The following is a 14,873-nucleotide window of genomic DNA, read 5'->3' on the forward strand; positions in this document are numbered from 1 at the left end:
AGTGCTCTGGAGGGAGATCTGTACTCTTGCTTCTCGTCGGCCCTGTCTAGGGAAAGCATTGTCTTTCAGGGCGGCTTCTGAACATCCAAGGCAGGTGTCCGGTAGCAGTTAGGTGCATCCGAATCTCCACTGTCCCACTCACATGTGTGGACAGTATGAGTCTGAGTTTGTGTATGAAGTTGTTATATTTCTCTCATTTATATTTGCAAAAAGTAACTTTCTCCACCTCCTGATTTGTTATCTTGCAGAAGTTACAATATTTTAAAATACATTTGAGGAGGTATCTTATTGCCTTGACCTTTTACTCTAGCAGGTGTAGAGTACCAGGAAGAAAACCTGCTTGATATAAATAAAGGACAGTACTCCTGTTTCTAACACTTTTTCCCCCGCTTGACTAGTCCAAGGAGAAGCAGGAACTCTGATAGAGAATCAAAGCAGTGATCCTTTGCTGTATATCTAAAAACAGAATTTGCCAGGTGTCCACAGCAGCCTCACAGGTTTGAGGGAGTATCCCTGATCTGTCATCTGAAGTGCTCAGAAACCCACAAAAATTTGAGCACTGACATAATGCAAAGTCTATGCAAATACTCTAAAATCCCAAAAGCTCTAAAATCTGAAGCATTTTTAGTCCCAAAAATTTTGGATAAGGGATACTCAACCACTATTGTACTCAGCTTTACTCAGATGCAAGTAAGTCTGTGATTTAATCAAATTTGATTAAATTTTGTTTTCAGTCCCTGTTGATTTTCTGTTAAATTACTTTAAATTACAATGTTCTATAATAGAAAACCATAAAAGTGTTTATCTCAGAAGCATGTTGTGCTTCATCCTATAACACAGTGGTTGCTAAGGGAACTACTTGAGAAGAAAAAAACAAAAGTATTGTTTAGGAGGGGGCAGAGAATTGATAGGTTTCCTCTCAACAAAGAAAAGAAAAGCAAGTCAGGCCCTGCTGAATGCGGAATCCAAGGTGCTTCCTGATGGCTCCCAGTGCCTGCGCTCTCTCCAAGGGAACAGTCAGCTCTCCCTGTGTGTGTGCGCGTCTTCAAGTGTAGCCAGTGCTTGCTACCAGGACACCGCAGGAAACAGTAGCCAGGGAGATGAGCACAGGCAGTCACCTTTTGGTTCTGATTCTATATTCAGGGGAAACAGTCTTCCTGCTGGATGGCAGAGAAAAGCATCTGGTAGTGAGAACAGTTTGGCTCAGAGATGGGCTCCTTGGAAGGACTGTTGTTGTCAGCCAAGTGATAAGAGGTTACAGTCTTAGTACTGAACTGGGAAGGAGCCTAACAGCAGATGATGTTTAATCAGAAATGCTCCAGTGTGTCCAAGCAGTTCTTTAAAATGTGTGCATCATACAGTGCTTTAATAATAAGCTTTTAAAAGTATTTAAACATGTTCTTATCTTTTTTCCTTTGTGTGTATATATATATTTATATGTATGTATATAGATATGTATGTGTGTATATTTATATTTATATTTATTTGGGCATGTTTTGGTTAAAAATGAAACATACCAGGGCCGGGTAATTAGCTCAGTGGTACCTCACCTGCCTCTCGTGCACAAGGTCCTGGGTTTGATCCCCAGGACCCCCCAAAAGAGAAACAGACTGTACCATTTACAGGAATGTGTGTTCATGTGTGTGATACATGATATGATATTATGAAACTGTACTAACTATGGGGTTAAGGGCATTCAAAGTTGGTTTGCCTCCCACCTATTAGGACCTTGTCTGTTGGGGAAATTTGACTTAGAAGATAAAACCCTAAAATGGCTGGTACAGAGGGAATGGCAAGGGGTCTGTGCAGGTGTTTGCAGGGCACAGAGGATAGAGCAGTCCAAAGGGGTAATATTTGAGGTTGGCCTTAGAGGATGAGTAGGAGTTACAAGAGGAAGAGGGGAAAGAGGTGTTCTGGGTGGATGATGCTTGGTGATCACAGCATGGAGCAATGGTTACAGTTTTGGGGTGCTTAGAGCAGTAGATGTCAGAGGAATTGGTGAGAGAGGAGTCTAGAAATAAGTACAGGTCTTACCTGTGGAGAATGAGGTAGAGGAGGGATAAGAAAAAAGTGGAAGGGAAACAGGTTTAGAATACTTTGTAAACTCATGAGGGTGATGTCTTTAGGAACTTCCAATTATAATGGAGGAAAGGGGTGTTTAATGTGGAAAAAATCTTTGGTAGATTTGATAGTCAACTCAGTTTGATGATACTGTGTGTATTTACAAAAACAGTTACTACTTTTCCTCTCAGGAATATGAAGGAAAAAGGGGAGAATATTTAATAATTTTTCAGTTGTTAAGCTGTTTCTTGAATTTCTTGCAAGTTTTGAAATTCCTGGGATTGAACTATCTTTGAACAGCAAATTTGCATATGCACTCACAAAAGGTCCTTCATGGCAGATTTCATTGAAATGTATTAGATTGATGCTAAAAGCATGTCAGCAATCAAAGGAGGGACGTAAAGTCATTTGAATACACCATTTTATGATGGAAAACAGATATCATCACCTAATTTGTGTTGAATTCTTTCAAATACTTTTTGGTCTGTCTTTTAGAATAATTTAGTAATTTCACTGTTAGCATAAAAATGAGAATGTGCCTTTTTGTGTGTATTTTATATATTACATATATGTTATTTCTGAGAACCAGATATAGGCTAAGAAAACAAAAATTTTCAACTGATCACTTGTGTTTTTGTTTAAATCTTTAAACCAAAAGATAATTTACTGAGAGCTAAAGCTTAGATTGCATGAGTATGATCTGAAATCAAAGTACAGGAGATTTTTCTCTTCTCCTTTCTCAAAAAATCATCCTGAAGATCTTTATATTATAGATGCTGTTCTTCTAAAGACCCCTTATCAAGAAAATTATTTCCATGACAGTCTTGCCTAGCTTGTACATAGAAGATAAAAGCAGTAAATATTAGTGTTGTCCTATTGTCCTTTCTCCTCCCCTGCACACACACACACACACACACACACACCCCTGTTTGTTTTACACCATCTTCTAGTAAAACCACTCTTTTTTTTTTTTCCTTTATGGTCCCAGGGATCAAACCTAGGACCTCCCTACTACAGAGCTATTTTCCCAGCCCACACTGTCTTTAGGATGATATTTATTCCTGCTTTAGTGTGTGTAACAAGTTAACGTTTCTTGAATTCAAGCACTTTTAAAAATTCTCTCCAGATATAGTTATCAGAAACATAGTTCAGATATGATAAAATATATTTTAAAGGTAATATTGAGAGAGGGAAAACATGTAATGTCCTGAGGGTCTATAGAGAAAGTCTGGTTTCTTATGAGAGATGTTTGACCTGTGAGGAATATTAGTAAGAATCAACCGGCCTGTTGTTTTTTTGTGTTGCATTTTTCTGAGCTGAGTCTGAGGAAAACTGGTTTTAAAATCTAGTTTTATCACTGACTACTCTATTCCATGACCCGCACCTGAATTGGTTTCGGCTTTAGAATGTGATGAGCTCAGCCTCTCAGGCTGTGGCCTTTAGGCTTGGGGTTCTAGCTGGGCTTGGCCATGGACAGCCTTAAACACTAGTGATTGGTCCCGTAATGCACTGGGGAGGATTTCTTCTATGGGCTCTTATTCTTGACTCTTCTATATGTCTTACTTTTGCTGTTTATTAGCTGCCCTGATGTGTTAAATTGAAGAACTCTTTTAAATCTGAAACTGGTCTGTACTGATAGAGAAAAAAATTAGCTTTAAAAAATACTTTTGGGGTTGAGGATGTAGATCAGTGGTAAAGCGGTTGTCTAGCATGTACAAGGCCCTGGGTTAGATCTCCAGTGCTGAAAAAAAAATTTGTAGATGACAAATGTAACTCATGTAATCTATTAAATGCAGAAAAATCCAAGAAATTTTATTTAAAATGCAAAATTTTTAAAAAGTCTCATTTGTTGTTGAAGTGGCCCATGAGAAAAGTAGCAGCTTTTGATACAGATGTTTGCATGTTGAAATTTAACATCTATGTGTATGGCCACATTTCACTCTTTTGGGTTGTTAGGAGGAGGCTGGGTTTCATTCATTTGTATTCTCTCAGCCAAAGACCTTTCACAAATTGAGGTGTCAGAATTGGACATTCATTGTGACATCTCTATGCATTTTTGCTCTCAAACAGGCCTTTGTATGAAGCAGCAAACAAACATCATCTGGGCATTTGTTTTACAGATGAGAACTGGGATGATGACCAACTTCTTGGTTTTGAACCATGCAATGAAAACCTTATCTCTGGCTGCAATATAATCAATGGGAAATGTGAATGTGACACCATTCGAACCTGCAACAACCCCTTTGAGTTTCCGAGGAAGGATATGTGCCTTTCAGCTTTAAAGAGGATTGAAGGTAGGCATTAATTTTGTTAACCATCCATCTTGAAGACTTAATAGTGTCTAACTCTGAGCGCTGACTCTATTTGAGCCTGAAAAGGCAAAGACAAGCTTATAGAGTGTGGTAGCTTTTAGAATCCTGACAGAGATGCAGAAAGTGTGCCAGATACTGATAAGGTGTTGGATGTGTGTTTCCGGGAAGCATGGAGTGGGTAATGTGGTGTGACCAGCATAGCCGGCTCCAGCAGGCCCGGGTCACCTCTGCGGAACAGATGATTTCTCGAGTGGTGTGCTTGAGATCAGCATCTGTTGTCATGAGATCCATTCCGCTCCACTGACGACAGGATGGTGCTCCATGAGGAGATTCTGCTAATTAGAAAGACAGCTCATCCTGCGCTGGGAGCCCAGCAGAAAAGAAGGGAGAATTGCACATTGAGATTTGAAGGCTGAGGTTGGTTTTACCAGGGGCAGGAATCAAGGTGTGGGTGTATCATGAGGCCCCATTCTCTGGAGAGAAGTCCAGAATTGTTCTTTGGCCTATGAGTCAGCTTTTCCATCTGGACATATGATGATTAACTTTATAAGGTCTTATAAATAAGTGAATCTGAGTGAAAAATAAAAGGGAGTGGAGGGCAGAGGAAAAAAAGGATTGAAATGTGTTATGTACAAGTACCAGTTCCCTACAGTGAACGTGATCACATTGTGTACTGTAGACATGTACAATAAAAGTCAGAAAAATTAACAAGGAAATTTTACTAATATGGCTCATAACTCCTACATTGATGCATACAACCTAGAAAAGATTGAAAACACGATTTGTAACTAGGGTAATCCCAAGTGGAGTATCCAGAGCTTGGTGCTATGGCCCACAACCAAAATTAACAAGGGGGTAGGCCTGGCCTTGGGTCTCAGCCCTGTCCCCCACCAGCACTGACCTAACACATCTCTGTCCTCTGGTGGCCTAGTGCTCATCTTTGTCCTCATTTGCTTTAAAACAAAAAAAAGTATTTTGTCAACTTTAGTATACTGTATAAACATATAGGGATATAAAGGATGTGGCCCTATATCTATGTAAATAGTTAATTTAGTTACTCGTACATATTTAAAGTCACATTTTATGAAATAATATATCAATTTAGATTTATTACTTTTTGCCATTCTTACATTTCTTGACACTTTTTCCATTGCCCCACAGTGCCTGTGTCTGTCATCACTTACACCCTGCTCCAGAGCACACACCCTCTTTGCAACCATCTAAGTTGTTGAGATGTAGCAGATCTAAGTACGATGCCATCGCAGGTAGTTATGTCCCAAACTTAGGACAGTTGCATTTGTAATTAGTTAGGTGTGTATTTATGATCTTTGAAAAGTAGAGATTAACTTTCTTAATTTTTAAACTGGTTCTAGACAATCTGTTTGTGAGATTCAGCAGTTTGAACTTTAAGATAATTCCCACATGAGCAATTACCATATCTGACTAAATTTCTTTACTCTTAAAAAATGTTGAACTGATTTTGTCAAATGGTCTGTATATAATCCAGAAGTAGAATTGGTTAAATGCTTTATTATTCAAAATAAGCCAAATTGCATAATCTGTTGTTTTAAAATTATTTCAATATATATGCTAAGTTGTTTATTTCTAATAGCTGACCTTAGTTCATTGAAAAGAAAAGGTTGTGTTACTGGTTTTTTTTTTTTTTTGTAAGAATCATTTGGGTTTATGTCTTGAGTAACAATTTTAAAGGTAACAGTACACAGTGTAATAACTTTGTTATTATTTGATTAAGAAAATTTGGGTTTTTTTCATAAAATTAAAATATATATCATATGTGAAAGAATTAGTGACAATGTTCTTATGAATTACCGAGTCACTAATAGTGATAGAAGGTTCAAAGTTGGAATACTACAGGCGCTTAGGGTCAAGACAGTATGACCTGAAATTGTGTGATATGGTATTGTGGTGGGTGGAATCGGAACAGTTTGGGCTTTGGATAATCGTGGATTTCAGAGACAGGACATATGAAAGAATAAAATATAAAAACAAGAATTTGCAGAACTGGCCTAAAAGAACAGGTTTAACGTGAATAGGTAGTTGGAAATACAGAAGAGGAGGCTGCGTGGAACCAGATGATGAATGTCTTAAATGCCGTGCGAAGAGCTAAAGCGGGTGACAGGAACTATCAGAAATCCTTACAGGTTTCTGAGCAGAGAGGAGCCATGATGGCGAACTCAGTGTTAGGCCAACTGGGGTGAAGGAGCAGGTTCAGGACAGGGTAGCAAAGGGAGGTGGTGTAATCAAGAGGCCGGGTGGAGAGTTGTCTCCCTTATTTACACATGGCCCCGTGAGAAGGTGGGCTGGGGTGGGAGCAGGGAAACTGCATGGAAGAATGAGTGTACTTCGTATGGATAGAAGGCCCAGCAGAATCTGCTAGCAAGCAGATGAAGGGAGGAATGGAAACTTAAAAAGATGATCCTAGGATTTCTAACCTCAAAGAGAATGATTAATAGGGCAAGTAATAGAAATAGGAAGACTCTGAGATGTGATTTGTTACCATGGAATTGAAAAGTGGAGTGGTTAGTCTTAGGGGGCTGAAGAGTTGAGGGGCTGTAAAAAAGTATGGGGACACTGCAGCATGTGTGAATGTGTGACGATGAGGGTGAACTAGTGAGGAGGAAGAAGCCAGTAGTGGAAGAAAAGCAGGGATTTTTTTTTTTGTTTTTTGTTTTGTTTGAGACAGGGTCTCACTGTGTAGTTGAGACTGACCTGGAACTCACTATGTAGCCCAGGCTGGTCTCAAACTCACAGCGATCCTCCTGCCTCAGCCTCCCGAGTGTTGGGATTACAGGCGTGTGCCACCACGCCCAGCCTAGTGCAGAATTTTTGAGGAGAAAAGTAAAATCATTTCTCTTTCCCAGAGAAGTCTAAGGGAAGGTCGTTGTCTCACCCGAAGTGAAAGAAGCCACGTGGAAACTTAAGGCAGAGGACAGTGTTAGCCATCTCTGAGAAGAGGATGAGTGAATTGACTGGGGACGCGGACAGTCTCGCCTGCAGGTGCTGACTTGAGGTCGGTGCTTACGAACTCGAGGCGAGACTGGCCAGCATCAGTGTGTGTTCTTCTCTGGCTCTGGTGCAGGTGCCTTGTAGGAGGAGAGGTAACCAGGGTTACTCTGTCTTGATAAATCGAGTAGAAAGACAGACAGGGACATACGGGAATTGAGGCTTATGCAAGAGGATATTTATGATGATTATGCAGTCTACACTGGGAAGGAGAAAAAAACTGGGTAAGTGATGTGATTGGTGAAGAGCAAGTTCTGATGGGAAAAGCTAAAGAAATGAGCAGGAATTTGGGGTGAAGATTTTCATTGGTTGTATGGAGGGCTAAAAATGATGTAGATGATGCGGTTGGCCGAGGAGGGATTGAAGAGAAAGGTCACTGGAGATGGAAGGTCACACAGCCAAACCAGGATGAACTGTCCCAGCAGACAGTGAAGACATCAAGAATGAGCAAACATGAGCCAGAAGTTCTGTTAGACAGATATAATAGTGACAGTAGCTTGGGATACAATTGAGTGCATGTACTTCAAGTGAACAAGGCTTTGTTTTTTAAAGAGGAAATGAAAGAATGACCTGAAAGTGACAGCACAAAAGGGACACTTACCTGCCCTGAGGATTTATGGACTGTGCCCTATACAACTGTCCCCATTCACAAGGACTTCACGGCTACCCAGGTTGCAGGTAGAGCAAGAAGATGGAGGAAACACCCTGAGGGGAGAGGGGGGCCCAAGGGACGTCGCTGATGATGGACCACAAGTTGTAACAGGCACAGAAAGGGAAGAGAGAGGACTGTTCAAAGCATGGGAGATTTTACAGAGCCCAGGTAGGAACAGGAGGCCAGTGATGGCACGTGGCCTGATCCAGGTGCACTCAATTCTGTCTCATTGGCATCTTTGGGAAGCATTCTTTTGGGCATAGTATCAAGGTGTGCGGTGTTGAAGGTGGAGAAAACAGAATAGTATCCTTGGCAGAGAGAACATGGACCTCCGCTTCTGTATCGGAGGTGTTCTTTGAAAGGAGCACATTTGAACTGAAACATGATGCAAAAGGAGCCTCCCGGTAATGTGAGGGGAGAGAGTTGCTGTGGAGGAAACAGCACCGCAGATGCTGTAAGGTGAGAACAAGCTGAGTGCATTGAAAGAATAGCAAGAAAAAGCAAGACTGCAGTGTGACCTGAACTGAGGGAGGGAAGGAAGGAGGTGATAATGGCCAGATCACCTGAGGCCGTGTACATGAATTATAGGAAGTGTGTGGATTTTGTGACTGTTGCGCAGGACAGCTGTCCTGGGACTGTGAACAGTGTGACAATTTGTGTTAGGAGATGAGTATGGTAGGTAGAGAAGAGACAAGGAAGTGCAAGAATGGTAAAAAATTCACACTGGCTTACTGCCAGAGACCAGCCCATGAGGCACCTCTGTGGGATTCGTAAAATGAAGTTTTAAATACATTTTTTAGTCATTGATGCATCAGCCGTCATATTCCTGAATGAAATAGATTATGAGGAATTTACCCCCACTTGGAGCTGAATGGTAGACATTTTGCAAAAGGAGGAATACACCTAAGCTTTAGAAATTCCTTCTGTGTTTTGGCTAAAATCACTTAGAGACACTGTTAAGCTGTGGATGAGTTTTGTCTGCATTGAGGAGAGATGGACAGTCAAAACTTGACCTACAATGCCGTGTTACATTGTCTTATGTGAAAGATACGTAAAAACTGCACCGCACTCCTAAGGTGAGTAAGTCAAGGAAGGTTTTTTGGAGGGACGGGGAATTGAGTCCAGCTCTGAGAAGTATGTTGGGTGGCTCAGAAGGGAAACAGTGCGAGAGCAGCCTTTGATAAGGAGAGGATGAGCAGAAGGCACAGACAGGAAGTTAAGGTGTTGAGGTCAGTGAGTTGGGGGGCTGGCTGGCTGGGAGGTGAGAGGGGAAACCCTTCCAGATAGGGAGGGGAGTGATCGATGTCAGAAAACTGCCTGTGGAGTTGTGATGGTCAGGTTGGGTGTTCAGGGGCCGATAGGCAGCAGACGGTGGTGTCACTTACCGAATGTGGAAGAGAAGGAGAGCGCTCCATGGGAGGTCGGATGCGTTCACACTGAGTTTGTTTTGTTCTGTTTATGGTGTCTATGGAGAATCAAGAGGAAGATGAGAGTTCCAGGTCTGGAACGCAGAGAGATCTGAAGGAGAGATAAGGATTTGTGAGTCATCCTAGAGTGTGGTGTCCTTAGTGACTTCTGATCGCATCGGCAATGTAGGAGCGCTTTTAGAAGATGAAGGTGATAAAAATTGCATCATGGAAGAAAAAGTGACTGACAGCATCACTTTTTGAGATCAAGGGACTTGTGCAGTAAAGCCAGTGCAGAAGCACTGAATACAGTGGACGACGTCCAGTACCATTGGCCAACTGAAAGTCAGCCGGGAGAACAGATGTCGACCTCCACACCGGCAACATAAAACGAATGTTTAACTGATTGCCGGCTGATCGACCAGTATATTTATTTGTACTCTCTCTCGTTCAGAAAAGCCTCTACAAGTGTTTAAGTGTGTTAGAGGCAGTCAGATCTATCCCTGTGATCAGAGCTGGCTCAGGGTAGGAGCTCTAAGATGATTAAATAATTGGCTAGAGAGGTAAAGAAACAGGATTATTACAGTCATAGACTCTTTCATTCTGGAAGAACCTGCCCCTCAGCATTCTCCACACATACCTTCCGGGATTGCTGCTTTCATTGTTTCTTTGGTCATGCATTTATTCATGTAGTCATTGAAAAAGGAGGTTCTGAGGGCCACGTACCATGGCAGCACCATGGTTTGCTGTTTAGCTGAAGGACCATTCTCTGAGTGCCTTCCGGGTACGTACGGTCCACAAATCACATCACATTTCGCATGCACCAGGGGAACCTGCTTTTGATTTTTTTTTAAAGATATGTTATGAATGTCCTAAATAATATTTTAAGCATTTGTTCTGGAAACTTACATTGCATAAAAATACACTGCTAGCCTCTAAGTAAGGACTAGAAATAAGATGAGAAAGATCTGGTTGATATGGGATTACATATCTGTATTTTCTCCTGCTGTTGAAAACAAAAGAAAATTTAGTGTGTGTGTGTTGTATGGCTATATTCTCTAAGGTGGAACTAATTTTGACACAGAGACATGGCTTCATTTGTAGACTTTTTCAGATTTTAAAAGTTGCGTGGCACTAACTTTTAATTATTCTGTGGTGTAATTTTATTATTTCAGTTTCACCTAAGCAGTATCACTGTGTGTTTTTTATTCCATTTTCCTTATTTCACACTTTTTTTCACACACGTAAAGTGTAAGTGCTGAATGTTATTCTTGGTTGTTTTCTTGGTGTGTAGGCCGCAGTACAGCCTGTGCTGTGTGGGCTTATCAAGTGTTTTAACTCTTGATGCCATCTGTAATTTTTTTGTCAGTAAACAAAAGTTTAATTAGTCTTTAGAAATAAATAAGTCTTTTATTTTGCTTTGTGTTTCAATGCTTGTGGATGCAGCATGTTACCACCGGGAATGTTTAGGTGAAGCTGGGCTTAGCGCTAACTCTTATCTCACCTTTGAGCAGAACAACAGAATTCTTCCTAGAATGCTGGCCACCGAGCAGCAGCAGGTAGAGCTGCTTCCCCTGTGCTATGGGACCTGCCGCTCCCCATAAACCACAAGGGAAGATGGGTGGTTGACTCTGCTCCCAAGCACAGTCCCACCTGGCCCTGCAGTCCGTGGGTTGGGGCAGAAGTTCTGGGTGTCCTGGGTGGAAAAGAGTTTCTTAGAGGTCTGTAATCGCAAGGATCAGGTCAAGGCTGGGGGATCTGCCTTTCCAGGAAGCCCCAAGAGAAGGTGTTCCTCCTAGTTTTCGCCACACGTAGAGCAGCAAAGTCATAAAGTGATGTGAATCCACTTCCCTGAACAGAAAAAGATTTATTGTGCTGCTCTGAGAGAATATTGTCTTTATCACTGGCCCTTCTTTGGACTTTTACTACTTCCATTGTTTTTAAAAAGCATATGCTATAAATTGTTTTACCTCAAATATTAATACACTGTACAGTTAAATTCCCCTCCCTACTGGTTGTGGTGATATATGCCTGTAATCTCAGCACTCTGGGAGGCTGAGGCAGGAGGATAGTCAAATTCAAGCCGAGTCTGAGTGGTTTAGCAACTTAGCAAGACCTCATCTTAGAATAAAAATGAGGGGTTGGGGAGGTAGCTCAGTATGAAGGGCCTAGGTTCAATCCCCAGTACTGAAAAAAATTTATTTACTCGTTAATGTTAAAAAGAAGCCAAATGCAATAGAGACGTCTCATCTTGTGTGTGTAGAATTACATGGTAAGGGACACATCAAATTCTGAAACTTAAATACTGGGGAAATTGTTTTTAGTAGAGCTGATTCATTATATAAATTGACTGATTTTTGTCTTTGCCTAAACATTAGAAATATATCTCAAACCTATGTCTATAGTTTTTTGGAGATTATATTGATCTGTGGATATTAACATCTCCAGGTCTTTCCTGATACAGTATGAACTAGAGTAGAAGTGACCTAGTGTAATTAATTCACTAGATCAGAGATACTAAGACTTACATGTTCCCTCAAAACATGACTGCTATGTACTTCAAATAATACAGCAGAGTTAAACTTGTAAGGCTCTTGCAACTTCTCAGGACTGAAAGTCTGTTGAGAAAAGGAGGGAGAAGAGGTGGGGGCTCTTTATTTTGTGGGATTTATATAGTTCAAGGGAAGCCCTTGGCCCTTCTAAACTACTGTTGATGTACACATTGATAATAGGATTTATGTACTCACCCACCCCCCAAAATAGCTTTCAAACTCTCATTTCTTACTTTTCTCCATGTTAGGACTTGGACATGTACAGATTCCTTGCCTTTAGGTTAATAAGGTACTACATTGAAATTACTCAGATTCTGTTTTTCTTAGAGTAGTTATATCTGAAAGCAGTACTGAATTATGCTGGTGAATATATTGCTTTAGCCTACATAAATTGTTTTCAAGTTTTATTTTAGAGGAATCCAGTTACAGTTGCTTGTCTAGTTGGAAACAGTAGCCCTAAAAACCACATTTAACCTCACCTTTCAGGTGAGTCAAGGAGCTCTGTACCCAGTCAGCAGGATCCGGATCCCAGCTGATTTTTCCTTTTGCTCTCCAAGTGCCACTTACAGATACTCAGTTAAGACAGCAAAGTTGTTCAACTTTAAATCTGTATTGCTTTCTTACTCTTTGTAATGACAGTCACAAATTGATAATGTCTTTCCTTTTGGGAGGACCTATGTGCTTACTTCTAGGTATATATACACAAAGAAATACATAAATATGTATATATACATGTAAAGTGACAATAAAATATAAATACATGTATTTCCTATTAACTTCCAGCAATATCATATGAGAAAGAAAATATAGGCAAGTTATTTATTTTTTATAATTAGTACACTTTAATGTTGATAATTAAATCAGTATTACAAAATTTTCCTGACTTTGTTTTTAAGAGAATCACCATTGAAAACATGTTTTAAATCATTGTTGTTTTGATGGCTTGATAACTGGTACACGGAAAATAAAAGAGGGTTACGAAAAGGCGGAAATGAGGTTAAATATCTGGGAAATACAAACAGGAAGCTCAAGAAACTTGGCAAAAGACCAGTTGGAGAAAAGTTGGTTGAATAATGATACCTGCATTTTAGCAGTGCGAAGTCATACAGTGACCTAGTGGCTGTGATTTCTTGTGCCCATGATCTAAGAAAAAAAGTCATGGTTAAAATTTTTATATGCTGTTGCCAAGGGAAGTATGGGTAGGTGGGGTTAGAAGAGCATTTTATTCAGCCACATTAGGGCTACAGGAGGGGATAGATAAAAACATCAGGTTTACAAGTGGTATTTAGAGGAGTGCTTTCTGTACACTCATTAGGCAGTGTAATAAAGTTTTGTACCATTGCCATTCATTGATTTGCCCTTTCTGTCCTCTAAACTTTTTCATTTTTTGGCTTTAACTGTTGATTCTGCACTTTCAAGCCACACACCCACCCCATACAGGTAACCAGTGATCAAACTCGGGACCTTGTACTTGCCAGTCAGGTGTGGTGCCACTGAGCTGCCTCCCTGTCCCTACAGCCATCTCTCATGTCCCCAGCTGTGCCTAGCCCAAACACCCCCATGTCTTCCTTCCACAGGTGCTCCCAAGCTGTAGAATAAAGAAGTACCACACATTGTGGATGAGCAGTTACTTATCTGTGCTTTATTTTAAGATTAAATTCTATGTACTTAATGAGCATATTAACACTTACTGTCGTTGTTAAAAGAACAAGAAGCAGCTTGACACCTCCAGCCCAGGAAAGGGTATTCTTTTGGAGCCATGTTTAAAGCTTTCTATTTCTGCCGACTGCAGCTGCTTCCCTAACGTGTGTCTGATGTCTTCCATTAGTGGGTTGGGGTTTACCCTGCTGAGCAGCCCTGCGCAGTCCCTTGAGGGTTTGTGGTCTGACTCAGCTGTAGGTGACCTCTCGGTTATTCCCTGTCAACAGAGCTGCTGAGTTGCTGCCTGGCCCAGCTGTGTCTGGCTGAACCCTGGCCCCACAGAAGTTTGCCTGACATGAGCGAAGGCTCTGGAATCCCAATCCTTAGAGCTGCTGGCCAAGGGAGCTGTGAGAGGAGCCCACTCCCTGGGGCAGGGCTGCGTTCCTCCAGGAGGAGTCTGAGCCCCCCCTCTGCGTGTGTGGTTGGTCCTCACCTCTTGGCAGAGGTTGGTCAGCTCATCCCCTTCAGCCAGAGGGTGTGACCACCGGGAGTTGTCTTTCCTGAGCTGTTCTCTTGGTCTCTACGGCCCTCAAACCTCACTGATTAGCGTGATTACTATTCCCAAGCCATTATCTAGGATTGCAGACAACTTATCCAAGCTGGATGGTTTATACTTGTTCTCCTTATATATTTTTCCAAAAAGGACACTAGAGGAAAATTCAAGAAAGTTTGAGAGCACAGTCACTTCCACAGGAATTTGCATTCAGTGAAAAAGTCATCAGTGCAAATGTTTTTACAGTTTTATCACTGCAGGCAAGGGCTCTCTAGTAGATATTATGTTGTATTCATTTTCCAATTTTGCCAGTATTATATTTTTACTAATATCTTGATTGAGATTTTCTGAGGAAGAAAGCTCTTACGGATACAGGGTTTTCATTTTTTAATAAAGAAAAAGCTGCAGTATTAGTAAAAGAAGGTAGAGATGAATGCGTACAGTTATAACAATTTACTGTACCTCTAAAGGATGGGTGTGGTGGTATACACCGTAATCCCATGTACTTGGGAGGTTTGCAGGTGTGAGGCCAGAACAGACAGTTTAGAGAGAGCTTGTCTCCTGTCTCAAAATAAAATAAGGGTTGGGGGTACAGCTCAGTACTCCATGGTGTCAATCCTAGTACTGAAGTCACACACACACACACACACACACACACACACACACACACAC

General features: G+C 41.1%; 1 protein-coding gene across 1 annotated transcript in view; it reads left to right on the forward strand.

The window, feature by feature from the left end:
- Positions 1-4,102: 4,102 nt before the first annotated feature.
- The window catches only part of Crim1 (cysteine rich transmembrane BMP regulator 1), a gene marked incomplete at its 5' end in the record, with an annotated part of 141,562 nt that continues 130,791 nt past the window's right edge, over positions 4,103-14,873 (forward strand). The window contains one exon of the mRNA XM_010611427.3: positions 4,103-4,355. Within this exon, the coding sequence (XP_010609729.1) occupies positions 4,103-4,355 (253 nt within the window). The remainder of the gene's footprint in view (positions 4,356-14,873) is intronic.

Source organism: Fukomys damarensis, unplaced genomic scaffold (assembly GCF_012274545.1).
Source record: "Fukomys damarensis isolate Sample0158 unplaced genomic scaffold, DMR_v1.0_HiC HiC_scaffold_2, whole genome shotgun sequence".
NCBI classification, from domain to species: Eukaryota; Metazoa; Chordata; class Mammalia; order Rodentia; family Bathyergidae; genus Fukomys; species Fukomys damarensis.